Genomic DNA, 18,695 nt, shown 5'->3' with positions numbered 1-18,695 from the left:
GTTTCACCAAGTTATTAGGGTCCAGTCAGACAGTTAAAATACTGTTAAGTGGCTCTTCTAGCAAATGGAAAACTGTAGAGGTGATTAAAAATTCCACAATTTTAACTGATTAAACCCAGGAAGAAAATACTGAAAGAAACTTCCTTTGGAGACCTGCTAAACCCAGAAATGAAAGTAGCAATTTTAGTCGAGTGTTTAACCCAAGGCTTTTTGATAAGAATCAAAACATAAGACCAAGCATATTGCATAAAGTTATTCACACATTTTCATTTTGTTGTTTTCTTTACAGCATATTACAAGTGAACATTACATTATTCAATATGAACTAAGAGCAGCCTAGAGGCAGAACAGACCTAAACTGACTAGGAAAAAATGTTCCATAACCAAATCTACATTGGGAAGAGACTGTAGGGGGAAGAACATCCTCAAACCAAGAAAGCTTATTATGTGGCAAAGTATGCTTGGTTTCCTACACTACTTCTGCAGAAATATACAACTGATTAGAGAAAGTATTGGTCAGATTAACAGAAGATAAAATATTATTAGAGTACAACTATGCCACTTAGGCCAGCCAACAGGTTACAGAACAGACTTGAAATGTACCAAAGAATACTGAATTATTGTTTGAAGACTGTTTAAGACAAATGGAAGAAATTTTAATTTGGTAGACTAGAGGTATTACACACCTCCCCTCTCATGAACCACCATATCCAACGGCAAACTCCCTGGAAAGATTAGTAGTTTCCTGTATCTACTGGGAAAATGTTCTATAACTGCCATTAAACTTAAATTCAAAAGTTAAATATAGGGAAAGGAGGAAACTACTATATAAATTCAAATTGTGAGAGATACTTGAGTTATTTTAAGGTGTAAGTAACTGTTGAGCAGTTGTGTTAAATTATCAACATACTAAATTTTGTTGTAAGCAAATGTCTGTATGCTATGATTGTATTTTTAATAAAAATGAGCGTTTTGTAAATGAGATGACATGTTGCTCTCCTATCTTCTCTCTAGGCCTCTCCACAAAAGGTTTCAATGCAATCTATAGTCAAATCACTACTTCCAGCAGCTTTGAGACAAAGCACCTATGTTATGACATCAAAATGAAGTGTTTACACAAAATACTGACTTGAACAAAATACAAAGCACTTTATCTTTCCGAAACTGAATATACAAAGTAAGCTTCTTTCCAAAATATTTTCATAGGCAAAGGATTAAAAAGGATTTTAATTATACACATATGGTCACAATTCTGCCTTAAAAAGGAAACTGGGAAATGTACATAAGGCCGCTTGTAAATGTACAGCTTTTATCTTACTGTTACAGTGTCTTGTTCAGAGAAAAATTGACAGTATCATACATATTTGCTTTAGGATGAAGTAAGCTGTCCAAAAATACAGTACTCTTCTGTACAAAAACAAATCGTGCCACATTTAAGATGGAAGAAGCACTGGTTTGTGTGGTCAGTATTTCAGTCCATTAATTTGCCTTTATTCTCATTAATGTTTAAACTGATTAAGTTCCCCAAATATCCATATTAACAGAACAACTATGTTAAACAAAAACATTTCCTCATAATAGATAAAAGAAAGCTGGTTCGTAGTTCTGAAACCATATAAAGATAGAATCTTTTTAAAAATCAGTCTTGATTTGCTGAAATAAATTTACATTATACAACACTATGTCAGGGCAAAAAAGGGACAGGGGTATGAATATACACTAAAATGCAAATTTTCTTCCCAAAAGGGGTAAAACAAATTACATTTACAGCATGGAGGTTTACAAATGTACATCTGTACAACCAAAGTAAGCGTCACTACTCAATTAGCAAGGCTTGTAAAACATTGAAAACAAGAAATCTGCTTACAAACGGTAAACTTACATCTATTAACTATACTTATATAATGCTTATATTTATAAGGAAGCAAAAAGTTATTTGAATATTTAATCATGCTTTAGATGTTGAGCTATCAAAGTCTCAGTAGGCCTTTCCTCCACCATTAACTGCCTACTGTTTGCAGCTACCTGTGAGAACACAAAGCCTATCAACACTTTCAAATCCTGTATATGCAAAGCAAAGCACACACCTTATGCCCACTGACTGCCTATTATTTTAATGCAGGTTTACTCTTTTCCCAGACAGTACGTTGCTGGACCAAAGTACCACCTTGATTTTTATTCCCCTATCTTGCACATCAATTAAATATCTAAGTATATACATGGCTTTTATACACTGCTAGAGAAAAGGGCACATTACATTAAAAGAAAAAGAAAAATTGTTTCCAAAGTAAAAAGGTAGAAACTATTCCTCAATGTTCACATTTTATCATTCCTTACTGGTATTCTTCAGTGCCCTGATTGCTATTTGGATTATAAAATTGTGAACCACCAAAATACAGAACTTAACTTTCTGTAATATGTTAAATAATAATTATGCAATCATCTATTTTCATCTGTTATAAAAAAAGGATTCCGCACAAAGGGGTGGGGGGAGAAATTAAACTAATTTCTATATACAACTATATAAACATGTGCTGTGATGTTGGGGAGACCTACGAGATTGTGAGCCAGTATATTAAAAGAATACTGTACTTTTTTCCCTTTAAAAACTATTTTATTCAATGACTTTACAAGGTAAAAATTTACAAAATGTGAGAGCTATTCGGATAGTTACATCATTTACAGGCATTCTGTGCTTTGTGAGCCACACAATCTGATAGGTCTCTGATAAGAAATGGCAATATGTTGCAATTCATTCCCCAAAAATATACACATGAATAAAATTTTTTACAAATGCATGAAGAGTCAATAAATAGGGTTTTTTTATATAAAAAAAATCACAAGGTTTTGAGTTAAGTTGTGTGTTTTGCTAATTCACAATAAAATTCATCTTCAAGGTTTTCTGAATGTGTCCTTAAAGCATTCCATTCGATGGCCCTCCAACTGGGCCCAGGTCAGCACTGTTCTTCAGGTAATACTTTTCCAGCTTGGCAAGGATATGTTTGCCATAGGTGTATTTGCGCAGGGTGGTAATATGGGGGCGAATCTGCAATTAAAAAATCCAGGGTTTAGTCAAAACATTCCTACCGCGAAGAGAGCAGATGATAAACCGAAGCAGAGTATTCAAGCCATCTTTGTTAGTTTTACGTTAATGTTTGTGAACTCCAAGATCAATGATAAAATGTTCAGAGTCAAATCATATTTAAGATGAACCCAAGTGAGGACCAGGCCTAAGAAAAATTATAGTGGTACCATGGTTACCAAACGGCTTATTTGTCAAACAAATCGGCTCCTGAATGCCGCAAACCCAGAAGTGTGTGTTCCGGTTTGCGAATGTTTTTCAGAAGCCGAACGTCTGCTGCAGGAAGCTCCTGCAGACAATCGGAAGCCGCGCCTTGGTTGTCAAATGGACTCCCAGAATGGATTAAGTTTGAGAACCAAGGTACCACTGTACCACATTTTGATCCACTGCTTCCTAGCTTGGAACTCTTCTACTGGGGCAGATATGTCTTCCTTTAAGCCTTCCCTTCACAAGAGTTCACAGACAATGATGTTCACATCCAAGCTAGTGGTTTGTTTCTCCGAAGAAACAAGAGGTAAGCCAAGAACAAAATTTGGCTTCTGAACATGGCTTGTTTAGAGAGGAGGAATGAACCCAGGTTCAGGCATCACAACAAGCCACATTGTGGAATGTTTCTGGGCAGTGCAAGAGCAGCACCTTGGAGACCAGGATTCAAATCCCCACTCAGCACTGAAGCTCAATGGTTTGGGTCAGCCACTCACTCTGCCTAACCGACCTCACTGTGAGGCTAAAATGGGAGAATCATGTATTACATATACCATATTTTTCACTCTATAGGGTGCACCAGACCATAGGGTGCACCTAGGGTTTTTTTGGGGGGGGGGAGAATAAAGGGGGGGGATTATTCCCCCCCCCCGGCCCCAAAGAGCAAAGAAGCCAAGATCCATCCCGCTGGCTGTCTTGGCTTCCTTTTTAGCCATGCACAACCTCTCCAGCCGGGAGAGGCTGCGTGCGGCTTTGGCAGAAGCCAAGACAGCTAGCGGGATCCATCCCGCTAGCTGTCTTGGCTTCCTTTTTAGCCGTGGGGCTGGGGCAGAGGAAGCCCAAGCTTCCCCCGACCCCAGCCCCCAGAACGGGTCCGGGAGCGAAGGCGAGGTTGCGTACAACCTCGCTTTCGCTCCCGGACCTTGCTGCTATCCGCAAGCCTTCTGAGCCTGGCAGGAACTCCTGCTGGGCTCCGAAGGCTTGCGGATAGCTGCCCGAAGCTCGGGGTGCGCAACGCTGCGCTCCCCAGGTTTCGGGCTGCAGGCTGCTATCCACAAGCCTTGGGAGCCCGGCGGGAACTCCGCCTGGGCTCCGAAGGCTTGCGGATAGCTTCCTGAAGCCTGGAGAGCGAGAGGGGTCGGTGCTCACGGACCCCTCTCGCTCTCCAGGCTTCAGCGAAAGCCTGCATTCACTCCATAGGACACACACACATTTCCCCTTCATTTTTGGAGGGGGAAAAGTGCGTCCTATAGAGCAAAAAATACGGTAACCAGTGGTTTTTTTCTTTAAAAAATGTTTAGGGGTACTCTCATTTTCCTACTCATTGAAATAATGCCCCTCAATGAGGCCAAACTTAAGATTCACAAAATGTTTAGGGGTGTGCATACCCCTTCGTACCCCCAGAAAAAAAGCACTGCATTATAAGTAATAAATAAAGGATGGAAAGAGTGAAGCAGGCATTACACACAAGCATGCTGCTTGTTCACATTTAGCTATCGTTTATTTTTTAACTATAGTTCAACATTATTTGCAACCAGGTGTGTATCTACAGTCTAGTAAAAAAGCATGGTTATGGTTGAATCATAAGAGATGGATGAACGCCTGAGGATCTTCTAGTCCCTGCAATGAAGGAATATGCAGCTGCCCCATACGGGGATCAAACCTGCAATCTTGGCATTATCAGCACCACGTTCCAACCAACAGAGCTATCCAGGTGGATAAATTATCATTTCCATCCATATGTATATGAACCTGAGCCTCTTCGGCTTGCTGATCAGAAGGGTGGTGGTTCGAAACCGCATGACGGGGAGAGCTCCCGTTGCCCTGTCCCAGCTCCTGCCAGCCTAGCAGTTCAAAATCATACCAATGCGAATAGATAAATAGGTACTGCTGCAGCAAGAAGGTAAACAGCATTTCCGTGCACTCTGGTTTCCATCATGGCATCCCGTCGCACCAGAAGTGGTTTAGTCATGCTGGCCACATGACCCGGAAAGCTGTCCGCGAACAAATGCTGACTGTCTCAGCCTGAAGTGAGATGATAGTTATGCTTGACTGGATTTAACCATCCAGGGGTCCTTAACCTTTACCTTTTTCATATGAACAACACAGAAATTTTAAAATAACCTATTTGAAATCAGTATCATTAACTTTCATCCTATTTTCAATTATGCTACTTACAAAATGAGGAATTAAAACATGGAGTTACTGGGTTGTGGGGGAGAGAGAGAAACTGTCAGACACAAAAGCATGCAAGAGTCATCCAAAGTTTGCAAAAGCTGGGAAATGATTTTTAAATTAAGAGTTCTTTCAAAGTCTGGAACAGATAGGCACAATTACCTTGTGCATTATAATCTTTCGCTGAGCAGGTTCAGCCATGTCAATCATCTTCTGAACAACATAGTTTGCATATTGGTCCTTCATCATGGTGTATAAGGCACTGTGAGGACCGTCATTCTGGCAACACACCTCATCAATAAGTAAAGCTCTTTCCGCACGAGATGCGTGAGTGACACATTTTTCTACCACATTGCTGAAAAAGATTACAGAACAGAATACAGGAAAGATTACTGAATGGAATGGAATAAAGAATAGATAAAGAGACAAATTAGATCCAGCTAAATACATTACTAAGCAGATTAAACGCAACACATTGAAATGAAATACATGGCACTTAAAACTATGAGACAACACAACATTATTGTATCGTGCTAATCTATCCCTGTGGCCTCTCCTGTACATTAACCTCTGAGGTGCAGATTCTGCTGAAATGACTCCTCCTTGTGTCAGAAGAGGTAACATCACATGCTCATATCCATCAGAGAGAAGTACAACCGCTCCCCATGGCCGCGTTGCCCACTTTTTAGGAAAGGCAATGCTTGCAAAGGGAGCATCCCAGCTTGGGTTCCTATCACGTGGCCCAAGTTTTTTGAGTTATCCCGTGGAGCACTTAGGAGTAGCAATGGCTAAACTGACCCTATTATATTTCAGGTCTGGGTTTGGTCGGTGCCTTAAAGGGGTGACTGCCTTGGGTTCCAAGATGAAAGACAGGCAGATATAAAGGCACAGAAAGGAATAATAAAGCAGTCATTCACTGCCCAATATTAAACAGCAATTAGTAATTTACTGTTAACTATACCTGGCAAATTTATGCTGACTCAGAGTTAGAACCTTCCCTCTGATTTCAGACACAATTTTACTCTTGTCTTCAGGACGTCCATGTTCCAGCACATGTTGAATAACATAGTTCCCATATTGATCCTGAAAGTAACACACTTAAGTTGCCTCAAGCATATACATTACTTTAGCATTTTTTAAAGCTCCCAAAGAACCTAAGTTGAAGAGGAGACCACTGTTACATATGCGTGATTTGGAATTGTAGCATTTAAAGTTATATAGGGAAACTGATAATGCCCAACAGATACTACACCAAAAATCTAATAAATGAAAAGGTTGACATGATCTTTTTTAAAAGAATTTACTTCCAATATACCCAAACTCTGATTAATATCTGCTAATAAAAACACAGCTACACAATATATTTTGTGCTCCCCAGAATATTTCAGTGTACACCAACCTGCACAAGCTGTTCTGTGTGCTGATGCAGTTCTTCTAAAATGGGAAGTGTCTGTTCAGCGGTACAGTGCTCCAGAATACGTTGAATTACTCTGCAGCCATAAGGATGAGTTGAAAGCACAAACACCTTAAAACGACAGGATTATAATTATTAACACATACTGCATTAAATTTGCTCTATTCCAGATGAAGATGCCTCAGGTGTTCAAAAGGAGATTTTCCCATCTTTAATTACACCACATTATTGAAAAACATTCGATGTAAACATGGTTTTTGGAAGGAGGGAAAACAAGTGACTTTTACTTTTTAATATATTGTGTAACACTGAACACAGATATTCATGCATTTTCCCTTTGGCAAAAAATTACACCGCACCTATAGGAAAATTCTGATCCCCTGTTGCACAAGACAGGAACTTTTTCTTCACGTCCCATTACAGAGTTTAATATGTGAAGGGGTCTGTATTCTGAAGACCACTGCAGTGGGGAACCAATGTGCCTTTTGGTTTCAGGTAGTACAAGGGTAAAAGGTAAAGGTACCCCTGCCCGTACGGGCCAGTCTTGACAGACTCTGGGGTTGTGCGCCCATCTCACTTAAGAGGCCAGGGGCCAGCGCTGTCCAAAGACACTTCCGGGCCACGTGGCCAGCGTGACATCACTGCTCTGGCGAGCCAGAGCCGCACACGGAAACGCCGTTTACCTTCCCGCTGGTAAGCGGTCCCTATTTATCTACTTGCACCCAGAGGTGCTTTCGAACTGCTAGGTTGGCAGGCGCTGGGACCGAGCAGCGGGAGCGGATTCGAACCGCCGACCTTTCGATCGGCAAGCCCTAGGCGCTGAGGCTTTAACCCACAGCGCCACCTGCGTCCCATAGTACAAGGGTAGACGAGCCTAAAAAGCCAGGGACACAAATTTTCATGGCCCTCTAGCAGCTATGGTGGCTCATTTACCAGAAGTAATGTATTTAGTGTTAACTCTGGAAGTGTAGTAGTAGTAGTAATAAAAATTAGTAGTAGTATTCATTCATTCATTCATTCATTCATTCATTCATTCCCCAGCCACTCTGGGCAGCTCCCAACAGATAATAATAATAATAATAATAATAATAATAATAATAAATGTGTACACTCAGTTCTGACCAAACTAAGCCTCCTGGTGTATGTTGTGCTCTAGGAGGCTTAGTTTGGTTAGAAACGAGTGTACACTTTCCGAGTTAATGCCAAATACATTACTTCTGTATTTAGGCTAGGCTAAATACTTCTGCATTTAGGCTAGAGGGTTGTGTCCCAGGCTTTTTATACTTCTCTACCCATGTACCATCGGAAACCAAAGGGGTGCACTGGTTGCCAAATGCCAAATATATTGGCATTATTTAAAGCTCTCCGACCCCACTACTGAAAAATAACCAGGAGTCTTCATGAAGCAAAGCCACTTATCTAAACTGAGATTCTGTATGACAGGGAAGCTCTTCCCTGTTCAGAACCAACCTGGCAGAGCAGAGCAATGCATGCAGACTCCAAAGCACATGCCACTCTCATCATACATAGGTAAGCAAACTTTTCTTTCTTTGGTGACTTGCTACAGAGGAAAAAAAAAAGGGGGGGGGGCGACTAGCAAGCTTTTCTCATGGAGAACAGTATACTGCAATCCCAAGAAGCAGCATACATCCCAGGCTGTGTGTACCTCCTGATGGCAGTAACAGCCAGACCCAAAAGCAGCAAGGGACATAGTGAGCTTCTCGCCCTCATCTGCCTGCCACCCTGCTCATTTGCACTGCCGTGGTAAGCACAGAGCCTGCCAGTGGATGCATGCAACCATATCCCTGTAGCTGATGAAGTTGGTGACCAACCAGAACTTCTGGATATAGGTGGGCCATGCTCCCTCTGAGCAGAGAGGCCTGTGCAGGGCTGGCCCACCAATGAGGCCAGGTAAAGCAACTGCCTCAGGCGGCACGATCCACAGGGCAACCGATCCCAATATAGATCTTTACCCCCCCCCTTTATTCCTGACATCAATCTTCACTCCCCGTCTCTTCCCTGGCAGAGAGGGGGAAGCCATTTTGCGGTTCACCTCAGGAGGCAAAATGTCTTGGCTTGGCCCTGTGTGGCAAATTAAGGGTTGTATCCGACCCTGTGTGCACACAGTGCTGCTCACACGGTGGAGCTTCCCTTCCTTGGCCTGCTGCAGAGGGTCTTCCAACCCTCTGGATCAGATTTTGAGGGTTCGGGGGGGGGGGTTCAGGGGAAACAATGTTCCATTGCACCAGCAGAACAACAGCACTGGATAGGACCCTAAACAAATGACACACTTAGGAAGACTATATTTGCAACAGCGTGCTAACCAATGTTATCTGAAAAGCTGTGATTATGGATAGCAAGGGTAAAGGGACCCCTGACCATTAGGTCCAGTCGTGACCGACTCTGGGGTTGCGGCGCTCATCTCGCTTTATTGGCCAAGGGAGCTGGCGTACAGCTTCTGGGTCATGTGGCCAGCATGACTAAGCCGCTTCTGGCGAACCAGAGCAGTGCACGGAAACGCCGTTTACCTTCCTGCCGGAGTGGTACCTATTTATCTACTTGCACTTTTGGCATGCTTTCGAACTGCTAGGTTGGCAGGAGCAGTGACCGAGCAACGGGAGTTCACCCCATCACGGGGATTCGAACCTTCAACCTTCTGATCGGCAAGTCCCAGGCTCTGTGGTTTAACCCATAGCGCCACCCACATCCCGACTATGGATAGTAACCACTCAGTTAAAGAAAGTAAATATAAAAAACCTAATTACCTGTCCTTTGAAAGCATCAATAATAAATTGGAGTGACTGGGGCTGGACACATTCTATACATTTTTGTACCACGTGGTTTCCATTTTGATCCTTCACGCATTTCAGGACGTGCCCATCGAGCTCCTTCACCATTTCATTCTACAGAGGAATAATTTGGCATTACCAGGTTACACAGGTCCGTAACAGGTTACTTTCCCCGCAAGTGTGCATTTCCCAATTATGATTCAACAAGAACAGTGCCTTCTATAAAGAATCAGACTACTATATTGTTACAAGCACGTTTACCAGCAAAGCAAAACAGGAAACATTTTACATCTGTGGGTTTTTTTGTAATGGAATACAAAAATATTGTTCTAACTTACAATTACCTGCTGGTCTGGTGAGATAGACTCGAGGGCTTTCTGAATTACACGGCAACCGTACATCTGCAGAGCTAATGGGAGAACATGCCCACGAATGCGCGTAGCAAGGGCTAACTTCTGGTCTATGCTTCCAAACTACGAGAGAAGGGAAGGCACTGTTAACAAAAACCAAGCACACCTCTCTGTGTGTTACTATGAAAGTCATCTCACGCCACTATAAGAAATTTAAATCGCCTATCAGTAGATTACCTGTGAAAAGCTGGAAAGAAAAGCATTTGAGCAGCCTTCAACACCACAAACACGGAAGTTGTAATATAGTCTAGGTTTCCCTCCATCAGAACAAACTCAGAGGTTAAAAACTTTTGAACAGCTTCCTTTACGCACTTACCTCAAAGAATTTCTGTATGACATAGTTGCCAAACACATCCGTCATCAGCTGATATGCTGCTTGCAGAATCTCACTAAATACCATTTGACGTTCAGCTGGAGTGGCTCTTTCTAATTTCTGCTGTATAAATCTGTAAGCACCAGAATTGTACATAAATAAAAACCTCAAGTTGAATAGAAGTCGAATAACTAGAGCAAAGTAGTTAAAAAAAAAAAAAGCTGAAAATAACGTAAGAAATGGGCAGCTCCCAATCGAGTGTTAAAAACAATACAGCATTAAATATTAAAAACTTCCCTAAACAGGGCTGCCTTCAGATGTCTTTTAAAAATAGGATAGCTGCTTATTTCCTTGACATCTGATGGGAGGGCGTTCCACAGGGCGGGCACCACCACCGAGAAGGGTTCTGTCTGGTTCCCTGTAACCTCACTTCTCGCAATGAGGGAATCACCAGAAGGCCCTCGGCGTTGGATCTCAGTGTCCGGGCTGAATAATGGGGGTGGAAAAGCTCCTTCAGGTATACAGGACAGAGGCCATTTAGGGCTTTAAAGGTCAGCACCAACACTTTGAATTGTGCTCGGAAACGTACTGGGAGCCAATGTAGATCTCTCAGGACCGGTGTTATATGGTACCTGCAGCCACCTCCAGTCACCAGTCTAGCTGCCGCATTCTGGATTAATCGCAGTTTCCGGGTCACCTTCAAAGGTAGCCCCATGTAGAGCGCATTGCAGTATTCCAAGTGGGAGATAACTAGAGCATGCACCACTCTGGTGAGACAGTCTGTGGGCTAGTAGGGTCTCAGCCTGCATACCAGATGGAGCTGGTAGACAGCCGCCCTGGACACAGAATTAACCTCCATCTCCATGGACAGCTGTGAGTACAAAATGACTCTCAGGCTGCACATCTGGTCTTTCAGGAGCACAGTTACCCCATTCAGGACTAGCATTCACCGCTTTCACTGGTTCTCATTTAAAAGAGAGGTAGAGCTGTATGTCATCTGCATACTGATGAACACCCAGCCCAAAACCCCTGATGATCTCTCCCAGTGGCTTCATATAGATATTAAAAAGCATGGGGGAGAGGATGGAACCCTGAAGGGCCACACAAGTGAGAGCCCAGGGGTCTGAAAACTCATCCCCCAACACCACTTTCTGGACACAGCCCAGGAGAAAGGAGTGAAACCACTGTATAGCAGTGCCCCCAGCTCCCAGTGCCTCTAGACGTCCCAGAAGGATGTTATGGTTAATGGTGTCAAAGGCCACTGAGAGATCCAGCAGAACTAGGAAACAGCTCTCACCTTTGTCCCTAGCCCGCCAGAGATCATCAACCAGCGCAACCAAGGCAGTTTCAAGGCCATGGTGAGGACTGAATACTGATTGGAAGGGATCCAAATGGTCCGCATCTTCCAGGATATTTGGTTTCTTTACAAGTTTATGAAATTTTAGTTAAATAGTAACTGGTAAGCTACTCTGGCTTAGTCCTAGAAGAGATTACTGTAAACTAATATCTCCATTATTTATTATGACTACACTAGGATGAAATCATCAACTTCAGTGGAATGAAATCCATGTAAATTGCTTGTGATTCATTACTGATAATGAAGATTTCTCTCATGTTAGCCTTTTTTAAGAAGACGGGCTTGAAAACCAGATGGCCACGCCTGCTTACTCCTAAAGTAACAATGCACTGTCTGAACAGGCCCATTAAGAAGGAAGTTCCAGCTCTTTTCACGTTGAGAATTAAAATGACAAAAATTCCATGTGTTTCCCCGCAAGACCCAATTAAAGGGAATGTTTATCATTGTAAATGTTCTCCAAACACATCAGCATAAGTTACAAATACTAACCTAGAGCCATGCTGGTCCCGTGAAAACTCAACTATGTGTCCAACTAGGTCTCTTAGTTGAAGATTAGGGAAGCGATTGTTTCGGAAATCTTCCAGTAACCTACTACGCCCAGAAGGCATAATGTCAGACCGACTGTAACGGAGGCGTGAAGGAGGAAACAACTGGCTGCTGGAGCTAAAAAGACTGGAGGTGTTTGCTGCACTGCGATACTTTGCTTCTGCTCCAGGGGCTGCAGAGATATAGCGACCACTACCGTTGGTCAGTCCTCCTACAATGAAGCAGCCGTGTTAGTAAGAAGTCTTAATTATGCCGTAAATACTAAGAATATAAATTGTACAAGAAATCAGGAAGACTAGAATAATGAGCATCTTCTCGCACTTCATTTTCATTAAATTTCGAGTAAAGTAGTTTCTACCACTAGAAAGGAACGAGCAAATCTTTTTTTAAAAAAGAAATATAGTAATAATAATAAAGGTGAAGCAGCAATAAAATTGAGACAGCTCCAACATAAAACAAGAACCCCACAACTAGCTTTCGGACACCAGTGCACTTTGCACAAAAGAAAACTTGAACTTTCAACAATGGGCAACTAGTATACATGCTATGCCAACCACAGGAACTAAAGCGAATCATCAGCTACTCTTTCCGGACTCTCACATTTGGCACGCTAAGTTGTATCAATTGAAATCATGCTGATTTAAATCATACACTGATTTAAATGAGTATGACTAATCTAACTTCAGTGATTTCAGTGGGTCTGTTCTATGATATAAATCGAAGCAACCCGCTATGGAAATAGTGGAAGACCTTCACACTTCCTCTCTTAAGGAATTAACGTGAAAGTTCAGTAGGCCAGCTTCTTAATATGCCATCAATGTTTGTATAGAAAAAAAATCTAGAAGTCTGATTTTCAGAGGTTTTCCGAAGAGATACTCAAAGCCCTGCCTTGACTGCTTTGTTATCGCTTCTCCCAAAACAGCCACATCGCTCCCGCCTCCACAAAGCACAAGATCAACTGCTACTAAGACAACATCAAAATTGGAAGCTTTTGCAAAGAAGACATCTTAAGCCACATTGATTAGCCAGCACTCACCATGCCAATTTGGTTCATGTTATTTAAGCACTAGTTCTAGAGACTTGCAGATAGTCTACAGCAAACATTTGCTGATGGTACTAGCGTGGAACCAGGCCTGTGAGGTAACAGAGGGGAAGCCAATCCAGCATTCACTGTGTGGGATGTGAAAGTAAAGTATGGCAACTTGTCATCCACACGTAAATTATATTGGTTTAGAATCTTTGATGCAAATATGGGGGGAAATGGGGGGTGAGTAATTAATTTAAATAAAATACAGATCATATTAAACATACAAGTCTAACCAGCACAGCTTAATTTGGCTGATCACTTAGGAAAGGTGATAGAACATTTCCAAGCTGACACTGGGATAGAGCCACAGTCTGTATATGAGTTGAAGACCACTCATGCAACTGGTATTTCCTCTTAGCCTGTGTCTCCACAAAGTCTCTCTGGAGGGCTGGGAGTCCTCCTGAACAGCATGAGCTGCGGCTACAATAAAAAGATTGGTTGCATGAGCTGTCTTCTGCTTGTGCAACCTTTGGATTCAATCAACTGCTTTTTTTAAAAAAAACAAACCTATAGCTACATTATCAATACATCAAACTTACTGCACGCTTACTAGACCCAAGTAATGGCAGTGATTTAGCAAAAGACCCCCCCCCCCAATTGATCAGTTTAAGAAAATAGCTCATGCTGAATTATTTCCCCCCAGGAATAGGAGTGAGGAACCTGGATGCGGTCTCCCAGACTTCTACTTGACACTCAGAACTTTCTCCAGACCATTTTTCGTCAATGGCCCCTGATTCACACTCTCCTTGGGAGTTTTTGCCTGTCCGGAACGTTCCCTGGACAACACCTCTGGCTTGCCCAGGTGGAGGTCAATGGTTGGTGCTAGGCCTGGGCGATATATATCAATATATCATCCAAAACTGGTTTAAAGTCCATAGCATGATATCAGTTTTTAGCAAATCTGAAGAAAGCCGGTGAGATAGTGATACACACAACAGCTTAGAATGTACATATTGAACAAGTACTGCTCACAGCGAAAGGCCAGCACAAAGATTTAGTGGCTTGACTACTATGTTAGTTACAAGATGGGGGTAGGGTCCAGAGATCCCATTGTGGAAACAGATTGCCCCTTTTTGCTACGTCCCAGGTTACTGCAGAGGGGCCAGCAAATTCCCTGGCACAGTTCATAGGAAGAAACACAGGCTGCAGTAGCAAAGAGGCAGTGGGGGAAAGTCTCTTCTGTAAGCAACAGTTTCTTGGATCCCACTCATTGGACTTCACTTATATGAGCTACTCAAATGACCAGATCTCTTTAACCATTGCTTTTATAGAGATTTTACAAACAGCCCGTTTTCAGAGATATAGTGACAGGTAAGTTATGCACAGGTAAAACACAGACACATCAGTTTTGCATTTCTTAAACATCCACAGAAGAGGAAAGGACAGAATAGTAGTGAAGCAGCTTGGTGTGTTAAGAATAGAACCTGACGTTTCCTTCTGCCCTCTTTTCTGAAGGTACAGAGAAATAAAAATGACCAGTCCTTGTCCTGGAAGTCAGCCTGCATGAAGAGGAAACTTACTTTGCAGTGTTATTAATATGGACACCTGAAGACTAAATGTTGATTTAAATCTGGGAATACAGGCACTAGGTTCAATGCAGTAACAAGGTGAAAGCCACCAGGTGGCAGCAAAGTTAGCTTAATAATCAAGTGAAAAGAATTAGGTACCATTTCCTGTAATTTAAGTGCACAGACTCCAAAGTCTGTATTATTGATCTGCATAAAAATTCTTATTCATAAGAAGAATTTAGTTTGCACCCACTTTGTGGTGTTATTAGCGCACACAATCAAGGCATAACAAATGAGGAATATCTTGCACACAATTTGTTTTTGTTTGTTTTTTAAACAAAAGCCCATGAATTTAAATCATAACATTTTTCCATTTTAATTTACTTGATAGCCAAAGTTACTAAATATAAATGTGTGATCAGATTTGCATTTAGCATGTGATCCTTCAGGCTATGAACAAGTTGACTTACTAATCTTATTTGGAAAATAGTCCCTGGAAACAATTTTTTCTTTTACTTATTTAGCAGGTAGTGGCAAATACAAAAGGGGAATAATCTTGTTTTGTTCTCCATTTTCTACAGAAAATCTTGCCCCAGTCATTTTATAAAATGTGACATGAAATAATCTGTTGATGTTTTTACCACCAACGCTGTAAGAAATCAAACTAGCTAGATCAAGACTTCTGTATATATTCAGATATGTGGAAGGAAAACAGTGACAGAACGATGGCAGAAATAATAAACACAGCAGAGGTGAAAACAGCATCTCTATATCATGGTGAAGATGAGGGCAGGTAAAGTAAAGAAATAGAGTAAACACACTGGGAAAAACAATTAATAAAAAGGGGTCGAGAAAGGAGCAATGCACAAAAGATAAAATGAGATTTCTATTCTGAGAGAAACTATTCTCACTAGTTTGGGCCTCTGAATTTTCTCTAAGACAGAAAATATACAATATAAACAGGCTAAGAAATCCTTTTTGTGATATTGAAAAAAGGAGATACCCAATGTTCCACCATCTTAAGAGACTTCTGCTTGTAGAACTTTTCCTTCCTATCGCCTTTCCTGAAGCCATCCTTTAAAATCAGATCCACAGATCCCACCACAGCAGATTTTTGAGGCATTCAGGGGAGAGGAAGGGAAAGCCTTGTTGCATGAGTGGAGTTCTGCTCACAAAGCACTGAGTACAACCCAGACACATTCTGATATTCTTCTTTGTAGAGCTAACAAAGAACTAGAGAGGTGACAGTCCTGATCCATAAGCAATTCAAATCTGATTTTTTATATGTTTTAATGTCTGAAAGCTGGAATAATAAGTACAAATACAGATTCTCATGCAGCATAAATTTTGCAAAGATGAAATAATTAAGCCTTCTCTCTCTCTCTCTCTCTCTCTCTCTCTCTGACTAACCCATTTCTGTACAACTCCAAAAGCTAGCACTTATTCTCGAGAGAGAAACTCTCCATAAATCTTGATGGTGTATACCATTTTAGGTACTGAGAATTTTGGGGTGAGAAACCCTCACCTACTTTAACTGCAGGTTTGACTTTTCTCTTAACCTGAGCTTTTGGCTTTTAATCTGAAGCGTGACATTACAGCCTCTATTAGTGGGATGCAATCCCTAAGCCTGCATCTTGTATCTGTATAACTGTGCTTTTAGATGTTTACAGGACGTTTTCAATTGCTTTTATTATAGCTATCTTCAAATATCTTAAGGGCTGTCACATCAAAGAGGGAACTAGCTTGTTCTTTCCTGCTTTCCTCCTCCGGATGGTAGGACTCGGAACCAATGGCTTCAAGTTACAAGAAAGGAGATTCCTAATAAACATTCGAAAAAACTTTCTGACTGGACCGTAAGAGCTGTTCGGCAGTGGAACAGATTCTCACGAGAGGTGGTGGACTCCTCTTCCTTGGAGGTTTCTAAACAAGAGATTGGATGGCCAACTGTCATGGATGCTTTCGCTGAGATTCCTGCATTGCAAGGGGTTGGACTAGATGAATCCTTGGGTCCCTTCCAACTCTACAACTCTATGATTCTATTGTAAGTTACTTTGAGCCACTATGGGAAAAGTGACTCAGATACTGTATATAACAAAGAAAGAAAACAATCTGCAGATAATTCAACACATTAGTAGAACTACCAGCTACTTTTTCATCCACTTGCAAGGAATTCTCAGTTTGAAACCTTATTAGCCCAATATGATAACAGGGCATATTAATTCTACACCTCCTGTCAGTGTGCAGAGGTTCCTTAATCAAAGCATTTTTTGTCTATCCGGATACTATGGATGAAATTCAACACTATGGGTTATTTCCGTTCATAAAACAGGGCATCCCCTTTCTCTCCTCTGCTTTGCAATCCCAAATCTGCTCCGTGGGGTGTCCCGCAATCTCCCCCTCCCACAGCAAATTGAGGGGGTACATGTCAGGAAAAAGAGGAAGAGGAAGTTCTGCTGCATGAGCAGGTGTCTGTTCTGCAAAGGTATGAACACCCCTGGGTACAAGGCACTATTCTGCATCAAAGACCTGTAAAAATTGTTCAACTAACTATTTAGAAGCAAAATGTGCACACTTCAAATTGTCACTGAAATTCTGCTTCCTAAAGTTATGCTTTAGGAAATTCTCACATCATCATCTGAAAAGCTAACATTTTAATTTCCTAGATGTTTTAAAATTTAATTTTTAATGTAAAAAGCGTCCACACAAAAGCATCCTTCAGAGCTCATGGCTAGACAGTCATAAAAGCATATGAAGAGGTTTTTGTTACTGTACAAAAGGACACAGTGTAATTTGGAAGTTGAAATTATTATAATTAAAAAGGCAGCAGCTTTTACAGCCTGCTTGGACTGAGGGCCTCTATATTAGATTGCCTCCATTTTGAGTCTTTTTGTGTCTGTGCTTTATGTAGCCCACACTGTACCATCAATGCACAAGATGGAAGTCTCGGCAGGCTTGAGACTAACCTCAAGGTGTACAAAAGCATTAAAAAATCCAACGGAAAACTCTCCTTAAAACCTCAATACAGCACTGTAACTCCTCAGTGGAACTGACAATTGGGTGGGAGGAGGGAATTGACTGAACATGAGAACAGAGAAACAGACGTCTCTAGTATTTTTTGGAAAGCTGTTTGTTTGCCACACATTTGAACACCTTTTAAGAGATAACCAAATTTTGAATGATCATTACATGTTTTTAGGTGCCAGGCAAGAACATTCCTCTTTACCCAGGCCTTTCACAATTAAATAATATATGGCTTGTTAAAACTTTGAGGCAGGGAGGGAGAGACACTATGATTATTTTATTATCCTGCCTTTTATCCTTTTATTTTTTATGCTCCATAAAATGTGTTCTTAATGTTGTACACCAACCTGAGATCTTTTGATAAAGGGTGGTATATAGTTCCTATTATTATTATTATTATTATTATTATTTCCTGAGAAGAAGCAGGTTGCTTTCTATGTTTGGATATATGTTTGGATATACTGGTTACGTACTTAATACGTTCCGGAGGTCCGTTCTTAACCTGAAACTGTTCTTAACCTGAAGCACCACTTTAGCTAATGGGGCCTCCTGCTGCCGCTGCGCTGCCACCGCACGATTTCTGTTCTCATCCTGAAGCAAAGTTCTCAACCCAAGGTACTATTTCTGGGTTAGCAGAGTCTGTAACCTGAAGCATATGTAACCCAAGGTACCACTGTAACTGGCTGTTGTTTGGAATCCAGATGGCGGATTGGACCTTTCAAAACTACTGATTTTAGCCACTGATGTCAAACTTCATTACAGCGAGGTATGAAGTTGCAGGTATATGTA

General features: G+C 41.5%; 1 protein-coding gene across 17 annotated transcripts in view; it reads right to left on the bottom strand.

Annotated features, from left to right (window-relative positions):
* Positions 1–242: 242 nt before the first annotated feature.
* PUM2 (pumilio RNA binding family member 2) overlaps positions 243–18,695 on the bottom strand; it is a 61,205-nt gene continuing 42,752 nt past the window's right edge. For 12 of the 17 annotated variants that reach the window (XM_079969689.1, XM_079969690.1, XM_079969685.1 and 9 more), the window contains 8 exons: positions 12,234–12,501; positions 10,391–10,520; positions 10,003–10,137; positions 9,641–9,778; positions 6,861–6,986; positions 6,423–6,544; positions 5,624–5,816; positions 243–3,046 (listed from right to left, as the gene is read on the bottom strand). In XM_079969689.1, coding sequence (XP_079825815.1) covers positions 2,915–3,046; positions 5,624–5,816; positions 6,423–6,544; positions 6,861–6,986; positions 9,641–9,778; positions 10,003–10,137; positions 10,391–10,520; positions 12,234–12,501 — 1,244 coding nt within the window. In that variant the 3' untranslated portion in view covers positions 243–2,914. The remainder of the gene's footprint in view (positions 3,047–5,623; positions 5,817–6,422; positions 6,545–6,860; positions 6,987–9,640; positions 9,779–10,002; positions 10,138–10,390; positions 10,521–12,233; positions 12,502–18,695) is intronic. The other 5 variants (XM_079969691.1, XM_079969684.1, XM_079969688.1 and 2 more) reach the window with 1 other exon arrangement.

The sequence above is a fragment of the Podarcis cretensis genome (genome assembly GCF_951804945.1).
Source record: "Podarcis cretensis genome assembly, chromosome: 3".
Taxonomy (NCBI): domain Eukaryota; kingdom Metazoa; phylum Chordata; class Lepidosauria; order Squamata; family Lacertidae; genus Podarcis; species Podarcis cretensis.
Note: the sequence above shows the minus strand (reverse complement) of the source record. Positions and strands in the feature narration are given on the sequence as shown.